The sequence below is a fragment of the Emydura macquarii genome, unplaced genomic scaffold, assembly GCF_026122565.2.
Source record: "Emydura macquarii macquarii isolate MOO-44397 ecotype Brisbane River unplaced genomic scaffold, CSIRO-AGI_Emac_v2 contig_1417, whole genome shotgun sequence".
NCBI lineage: Eukaryota > Metazoa > Chordata > Testudines > Chelidae > Emydura > Emydura macquarii.
Genome location: NW_027131554.1, coordinates 1 through 8,681, shown reverse-complemented (window position 1 = coordinate 8,681; position 8,681 = coordinate 1). Strand labels below are relative to the sequence as shown.

Sequence of the window (8,681 nt, the reverse complement as noted above, 5' to 3'; positions counted from 1 at the left end):
AGATGACACAATTTGGCCTGAAGCCAGTTTTAAAAGCTATCAGTCCAAACCCCCTTTTATTCATCTGGCTAACTGTGAAGTCAGAGATCCAGGAAGAAAGCAAGGAGGCAGGATGGGGTGGGGGGGACTCTGCCTTGGGAAACAGTGATCCCGAAAAAGATTTGGGGGTTATTAGCGATGCAGTAGCTAAAAGGGCTAACGTGATCCCTGTCTGCGTAAACAGTGGAATCTCCCATAGAAGCAGAGATGTTATTTCACCTGTCAACCACTGATGGACCCCCTGTGTCCAGTTCTGGTGCCCCTAACTCCTGTAACTTTGTGGTGAAGCCAGGAGCACTTGCATTTCCCCTGCCTCATTTATGCTGTTTACGGCCACCTGGGCTTGCCCCGGGAAATGAGAAAACACTGCCTTGAACCGAGCGAAGTTCGGTGACACTGTGTGCGACAAATGGCCAGGAGGAAGCAGATGGCAGTGATACAGGCATGCATGAATGCAGAGAAAGGCATCGGGGAGGAGCGAAACAGGGGAAGCTCCAGCGGCCAGGCTCCTGGGTCTAGGCGAGTGGCTTTTCCTGGGTGTGAGGTCCCGGGTCTTATGGTGGATGAATGCAGGTTTGGGCTTCAGGGGAAGAAATTTGCCAAAGAAAGGAGCCATAGAAAAACTTTTTCAGATCCAGAGCCGCTAATTTAGGATGGTCACGAGCCAACTTTGTCTCTGAGAAAGTTCTTCTCTTTGGCAGATTTCTTCCCCCGAGGAAACTGGGATTGAGCTGGAAGGACCCTGTTCTGTGTCACCCCGAATTCATGGCTGAAGGCTGGGTGAGTGCTGCTGGCACCCCCTGCTCCATCCCCAATGCAGGACCTTTAATTGGAGCCATTGTCATGCTGGACTCGGCAGGGGTTTCTCTCCTGGCTCCTCCTAAAGGCGGAGATGGGTGAAGATTTACGTCTGTCTGGCCAGTCCCCGTTTTGGGATGAGAGACGCATAATGGGTTGGAGCAAAGGAGGCTGGAAGCAGAGCTTGTATCTAACCCTGGGCCTGGGGAAGGGGCAGCTATAGTGTGTAATGGGAAGTGGGTCTGGACCCATGTTCAGAGGCGGGTGGAGAGCCGGCGGCCGTGCTGGGTGTGGACGGGACACAGCGGGGGTGAGGCGTGGTGGCAGGGTCCCCCTCCCGCTACTCCACGTATAGCACGGGGAGCCCGTTCCAGCAGGCGAGGACGATTTTGCGGTTAATGAGGGTCCCGCTGTAGGAGACGCTTAGCGGGTTGTATGTGCAGGTCGTGGTGGAGAAGAAGCCGATGCTGCGGCGCAGGCCGCCGAAGATGGGCGTCCCTCCCCCAGAGCAGACGTCATTGATGGCTGGGATGGGCTCGTGGATGAAGGTGTGGACCGGCTTCAAGAATATCCCCCGGTCCCTCATCATCCCGGTGCAGTAGGCGTTGAGGTCGGAGCCGGGGCTTGGCAGGACATCCACGTGATACTTATTGAATAAGTTGTTCAGACTGGCCCATGGCTGCCCGTGGGCCGGGGCCAGGCTGGCGGCCAGCAGGGCGAGGGTCAACAGAAGGGCGGGGCGGGGTCTCCTCATGGCCCTGGCCATGTCTGGTGCTGGATCGACCTGCAGTGGGGAGAAGGGGGGAGATGGATGGGGACAGCATGGGGCGGGGACCTGCCTCCTGCATGGGACCTCTTGGGCCCAAACCTTTCTCACTCCTACCTCATCCTGCCCGCAGAATGGTTCCCATATTCCTGCCCCTTGCGCCATCCCCCTCCCAGACCCAGGGGTAGAACCCAGGCGTCCTGGGTCTTAGACTCTGCCTGAGATGGGTTCCCGATTGTGCCAGGTGCTGCACGGAGTGCAGCTGAGATCAGCCCCCTCCCCCTGTAACCCTCTGTTCCCCACCCAGAAGGGGAGAGAGTAAATCCAGGAACCACGACTCTCCGGCTTCTCCTCTCTAACCATTAGACCGCGTTGCCTCCCAGACACAATCACGGCCGTCGCTGCCCCACGCAGCCCTGTTCTCTCCTCTCTGCCAGCTGCTGGGATCTCCGTCAACTCACCCAAGTCCTTGTGTCTTCGCTGTTGTCAGAGCGACGGATCCCAGCTGCTGCAGAGTCGAATCTCACCCTGAGCCTCCGTCCTGCTTGGAGATGGGTTATATAGAGCCCGGCCGGACGTGGACGGGGAGGAATGGGACGAGAAGGTCCAATAAACAGTCGAGATAGCACAACGCCACAGCAGGTAGCAATTAACTGCAGTGGCCCAGCAGGCAGGGCAGGAGCAGGATCACACAGCACCGGTCCTGCCAGAGAGCTGGGTGCCCCCAAAGCATCTCAGGGGGTTTCTTCCCAGCCGGCAAAGGTGCGGGTGGGCAGAGCCGTGCCAGCTTTTATCTCACTAGTGTGAGTAATGATAACAGCCAGTGCAGAGTTCACCCTGGGATACTTGCCCCGGTGCCAGCCCGCCAGGGACCCTGGGTACTTACAGTGCTGCAGGCCATGCCACCGTGTCCCCACTGCTGTGGTTAGTCACGCCAGCTAGAGAGGGGAACTAGCGTAGGAACACCCACCCGTGCTGCAATCGCACCTTCGTTTGAGCTGCAGACGTACGCTGAGTCCTCACCCCCTAGCACCTTTCTTGCCTGGGAGCGCACAGCTCTGCCGGTGCCCCCCAATCCCGACCCACAGCCCCTGGCCATCCCAGCCCTGGGCTGTGCTGCAGTCATCGAGATGGCCCATGTCTGGGACAGAGAGCCAGTGGTGTTAACGCGACCCTGTCACTGTGCAGGATTTAAACGGGGTTAAACGAGGTTTCGGGGGGTGGTAGCCAGAGACCTCGGCACCAAGGAGTAAACGTGCTTTTGGGGGGAAGAGGAGACGTTAGTTGCAATGGGCTGGCGCTGGCGTTTTTGGGGAAGCCCAGTCCTCGTTCCTGGAAGACAAAACCCGACAGTCACACACGGGGGGGGGGGGAAGAGAAGCGCAGCAAAAAGAGAGAAAATGCAGCTTGCGTCTCTGGCGTGACTCTCCTGCAGCCTCAGAGCTGGAGAAACACAGGCCAGGCCCTTGGTTTTACGAGCCGCTCCCGAAAGGGAGCGATGGGCAGAACAACCCAGCCCTTCATTATTTTGTTCCTCAGTTAGGCCTAATTTCCCAGACGCCGATTTCGGTCTCTTGATTTCTGTTGGCAGGCGTTGGGCTGCGTGAGTTCTCCCGATGCGTGTGCTGCCCCAGCTCTGCGCAGGTAGCCGAGACACCAAACCGCGATCGGATTATCCAAGAAGACCAGAGATCCGTTTCAGTGACCAAGGCCCCAGGCCAGGTTTACTGCCAGTGGAGCGCAGTGAAAAGCATCTTATAGATGCTACAAGTCCACTGAATACACGTGTGCCCGGGACAATGGACCCGCTCAGTGACCGGCGGGACTTTCCCTTCCCCACTCGGCCAGACAAAGACACTCCCTTTGAGACCCTCCTTTATACACTGCCACAAACAAGTTGTGTATTGCCCCTTTGACGTGTGTAGTTGCCACCCTCTGACGTGGTAAGACAACACCCTTTACCTTGTACCAGATGGTTCGCTCACAACATCTCTCCATCATATTATCATTCTGAGGGGCCTTCGTTATCTGTGGGGTACTGGGATTTTCTGGTACCTTTCTGGATTGTGCTTGAATGAGGGCTCTGTCCCTAGCGCTTCTTTGAAATGTGTGTGTTTGCAATACCAGCCAGTGACTGTGGGCCTGCCAGCCTTCACAGCCTGACTTCTGCTAACTTTGCTTTCTAACAGCAGGACTTGCCCATTACTTCCGCTCAGGCCACAGGCCTCATATCCGGCCTCTTATACGAGACCTCATGTCTCAGGCTCTCATTTTCCAGCTCCGCACTTCGGCTGTGATATGGGGTTGCTGATTTCGTTAACTTTTATTCAGCGCTGTTGATTTTAAGATCAGGGTGAATTTGTAGGCTAGATTATTGCAACAGCTCCCCACCCGCCCCAGCCCTGCCCCTCAGCTCGGTGCATCATGGAATGCCATGAAAGTTACTGAGAAACTAGGTGACTAAATCACTTTGAATTGAAGGTGGCAGGCAGAGGACACGGGCCTCTTTTACTGCAATGCTAGACGGTTGCTTGGAAAGGGAGCCATGTAGACCCGCTGACCCTGGATGAGATGGGCTGACGAATATTGAGCATCCCGGCATCTAAGTGATATGTGATTCTTTCCCTGAAGGATCAGAGTGATTCTCTGATGGAAGATGAGCTCCCACTGGGTGTCAGCTCTATTTGTGAGGGGCAGAAACCTGCCCGTGGAATTTTAATAAAGAAAGAAGGAGAGACAAATGGAGAAGAAAACAATGAGAGAGAGAGAGATTGACAGATGTGTGGTGGAAATTATTTTCCCTTGGGACCGAAGCCACGTCTGGAATTTTTACAAGGAAAAGGTTGGGTTGTGTTGGGTTGGAATTTTTGTCTTGTTCTTCCTTGGCTCCAGGCAGGGGAAGGAAGGTGAAAAGAGACACTCAGAGGAATGCACACAGAGACACAAACACACGCAGGAGACAACACCAGGGACAGACAAGTCTCTGACTCACACAAGCAAGAGTCACATACCCACAAACACACGCACAAGAAATATAACATGAGACACGCAAGACGCACACAAGCAAGTGGTTCAAATACACGTGAGGACAACCTGCACATGAGGCCTGGCGTGAGACACGAGAAGATGTGACTCACAGATACAAGCGTTTGGGGGTTTTCTTTTTTGGGCAGGGAATAGAAACACCTCTCTTTCTATCAGCCATCCCCATATATGCTCATTTCTCTCTCTCTGCTTCCATCCGTGCTCATCCAGTTGTGGGAATCTCTGAAGACTGGGAGAAATATGGGGGGGGAGGGAGGGGTTGTTGAAGTCATGAGGATTTTTGCCCTGAGCAACCTCAGCTGGGATAATTGATGGAGCTGCTGTGCTGGAGAAGAGGCCACCAGCTGTCATTACCATGCAGATGAGGACTCTTAAAAAGACTTTGGAACTAATTCATGTCCTAGTTTTACTGAGTAGGTCACCTTGGTCCCTATTACAACCCTTCAGTTTAAATTTGTCCACTCATCCTCTCCCTTTTGGTGAGATTTTGGGACCTGAGTAGGGAGGCTGGGGATCAGGACTCCTGGGTCCTTCCCCCTGCCCTGGGAGGGGAATGGGGTCTAGTGTGACAGAGCAGGAGGGCTGGACTCCTGGTCTTTCTCCAGGGCTACAGCTGTCTGGACATTAAGGTTTCAGCTTGAAGGGTCCTTCCAGAATACCAGAGTCAAGCACCGTGCACCTGGGTTAGATGCAGATGACTTCAGAGGAAAGGCTTGGACTTGTGGTAGAGTAACTCAAATGGGTCCAGCCCTGGTCTTATATACGGCGTGTTGTGAGCTCAAATCTCCCTAGGGTTTTGAGTAACCTTTCTTTCCCTGTCTTCAGCCAAATGACCAGCAGTGGGATGGGAGAAATCTGCTCAGGTCTAGGTACACTTTATTGCCCACAGGGGGTCGGATCCAGATGTCAAGTGTCAGACACGGAGTCCTCTTGAGCTGAGATCTCTTCCTCAAAGTCAATGGGACATTCGGAGATCGAAGAAAGGTGAGACTGGAGCAAAGCTCTTCCTGCACTGCCAACCTCAGGGGCGTCATAGATACTTAACGAACCCTATTAGATACTAAGTGCAGTCCAACTGCATGCTCTTTCATTGATAATGACCAACGTTTACAGATAGGAAAAATAAGGAAAATGCTACCTGAGATCTTATGAGAGTTAGTTTCAAGGATATGTACTTTATCTGTTTTGACTTTGATGTCAACAGAATGTGTTTTCATGGTTATAGAGACTTAACTTTTTGAACTGTCATTAAATAATTATTGACTGAGCCCCACTGACTGACACCCCCATCATTTCCCACAACTGTGAAAATTAAAGCAGATAAAAACGGAAAAATTGCTTAAAAATATTGATATTATCCATCAAAATTGTATTTAAAAATAATCAAATTCTGCCCCAGGCCTCTTTACATTCAAATGGTGACCCTTTATAACCCTCAGATCCTTCTCAGCAGTACTACCATCGAGCCAGATGTTCCCCATTTTATAGTTGTGCATTTGATTTTCCTTCCTAAGTGCCCTTGCCCTTATTAAATTTCATCTTCTTAATTTCAAACCCAGTTCTCTAATTTGTTTTCAGTTCTTATCCTGTCTTCTAAAGTGCTTGCAGCCCTTCCCAGAGCAGTGTTATCTGCGAATAACTCTCCACTCTGTTATCCCAGTAACTAATAAAAGTGTTGAACATCATCGGACCCAGGACTGACCCCTGCAGCACCTCACTCGATTCGTCCTCCCTGTCTGACAGTGAATCTTTGAGAATTAGTCTTTGAGGCCAGTCTTTCAGCCAGTTGTGCAGCCATCTCATGCTAATTTCATGTAGAACACATTTGCTAATGAGCATGTCATGTGGGACTGTGTCAAAAGCCTTATTAAAATAAAGATATATCATCTCTACTGCTTTCCCCCTTCAATGAGGCAAGTAAGCATGTCAAAGAATGAAATTAGTTGGTCTGACATGATTTGTTTTTCATGAATCCTGACTAGTCCTTCTATTCCTATTATCCTCTAGGAGTTTACAAATTCATTGTTTAATCATTTGTTGCAATATCTTTCCAGGTATCGAAGTTACATTGACTGATCTATACGTTGCTGGGTCTTTGTTTCGGTTTTTAAAGGTAGATCCTGTGTTTGCTCTTCTCCATTCCTCTGGAATCTCGCCCATCCGCCATGAGCTCTCGAAGATAATTGCTAACGGTTCCAAGATTGCATCAACTAGTTCCTTAAAAACAACGAGAGTTCTGTAGCACTTTAAAGACTAACAAATTTAATTTCTGCAGGCATAAGCTTTCGTGGGCTGTAACCCACGTCATCAGATGGCAGTGGGTTACAGCCCACGAAAGCTTATGCCTGCAGAAATTAAATGTGTCAGTCTTTAAAGTGCTACAGGACTCTCATTGTTTTTGCTGTATACAGACTAACACGGCTCCCCCTCTGGAACTAGTTTCTTAAGTCGCCCGTGATGAATTCCATCAGGCTCTGCCATCGGGAATACACCTAATTCATCTAAATATTCTTTAACTTATCCGTTCCCTGTTCTGACTTGTGTTCCTTGCTCCTGGGTAATATTGACCGTGATGAGTATCTGGTCACCATTAACCTTTTTAGTGAAGACAGAAAGCAAAACAGACATTAAACACCTTAGGCTTCCTGATGTCATCCATGATTAGCTCTCCCTTCCCGCTAAGTAGGGGATCTACTTTCCTTCATTTTTCTCTTGCACCTACTGTATTTCAAAAACCTTTTATGATAAATGTATGTCCCTTGCTAGGTGTCACTCATTTTGTGCCTTAGCCTTTCTGATTTTTTCCCGAACTTCTTGTGCTATCACCTCGCAACATCTTGCAACGGAGAAGATATTTTGTCATCCCAAATCAGTAAGTTTCTGGATCACCTCTTCTCATCTAGGCAGAAAGAAATGGGGGAGAGCATCTTATAAGCCACCAAAACTATTGGCGACCCCATGATGTGAGGCACAATTAGAGCAATAAGATACAGGAGGCACAATGGGACCCTTGTGTATTACTGAAATACAAATAATTAATGATGGTAATTGAGTTGATCAGACTGATGTGTCCATCTCTATCCTCTGTCTGACATTGGCAGCACTAGACACATCAGAGGAAGGTAGAAGAATCCCCCCCATTGGGCTGTTATGCCCCTGGATGGGATCCCCCCCGCTGGACACTCCCCAGGCTGCTGCTGCATCAAACCCAAATCTTGGGTCCCATGTGATCCTGATTTGCAGGGCTGGGAAGAGCTGAGCAGGGTTTCTGTGGCTCATACTCCAAGTGAAGGCCATATCTTGGCAGTGGGGACCCTGGAGTCCAATTGCCCAGGCTATGAAACTCGTGCTGGTTGTCCAGAATCTCCCAGTGGTCCCAGAATCCCACCCTAGCTGTGAGACCCTCTGGTTTCTTGTCTCCCTCTTCAAGGACACTATAAGCAAGTAACACACAGACTCTTAAAGGGAATTTCCAACACATGCACTTTACTCATAGGGGAAGCACAAGAGAGACACAGCGCTACAGTAAAACAACAAAACCTGCACCGAAAGCCCTCCCTCCAGCGCTTTCACCCCCCCGAGAGCCCTTTGGGGTTTGGAGTGTCCCTGATCCTTCCTTTGCCTGTCTCCTCCTACTTAGCCTTCAGGTTCTGCTCAGGGTCTCTCTCTCCCTCTTGCTTGTTCAGGGCTGGTGGTTAAGACATGCTGCTGTTCACAGAGCATGTCCTTTTTAAATAGCAGCTCCTAACATCTCTGTCTTTGTTCCTTCTTTTGTGCTGGAGATTTTCCATTGCTTCAACCCCCGCCCCACCTCCGCCATGCTGCAGATAACCTGGGGGAACCAGCATTCTTTAGCTGATAGCTTCATAGACTCCAAGGCCAGAAGGGACCATTGTGATCATCCGGTCTGACCTCTTGTGTAACACAGGCCATAGAACTTCCCCCCAAATAATTCCTTGAGCAGATCTTTTAGAAATACATCCCATCTTGAGTTCAGAATTGCCAGTGCTGGTAAATTGTTCCCATGGTTAAT

General features: G+C 50.5%; 1 protein-coding gene across 1 annotated transcript; it reads right to left on the bottom strand.

Annotated features, from left to right (window-relative positions):
• Nucleotides 1-1,177: 1,177 nt before the first annotated feature.
• Nucleotides 1,178-1,768, bottom strand: LOC137156280 (ribonuclease-like). Its single transcript, XM_067552996.1, has 2 exons — nt 1,721-1,768; nt 1,178-1,621 (listed from the first exon to the last, which is right to left on the bottom strand). The coding sequence occupies exons 1-2, from the start codon at nt 1,766-1,768 to the stop codon at nt 1,178-1,180; spliced, it is 492 nt and encodes a 163-aa protein (XP_067409097.1).
• Between the last annotated feature and the right edge of the window lie 6,913 nt (nt 1,769-8,681).

Excerpts from the sequence above, each read along its gene's own strand:
- LOC137156280 (XM_067552996.1), bottom strand. The coding sequence starts at position 1,768 with ATGGCGCAAGGGGCAGGAATATGGGAACCATTCTGCGGGCAGGATGAG. Across the intron at positions 1,622-1,720 it reads CATTCTGCGGGCAGGATGAG|GTCGATCCAGCACCAGACAT; the intron begins GTAGGAGTGAGA and ends TCCCCACTGCAG.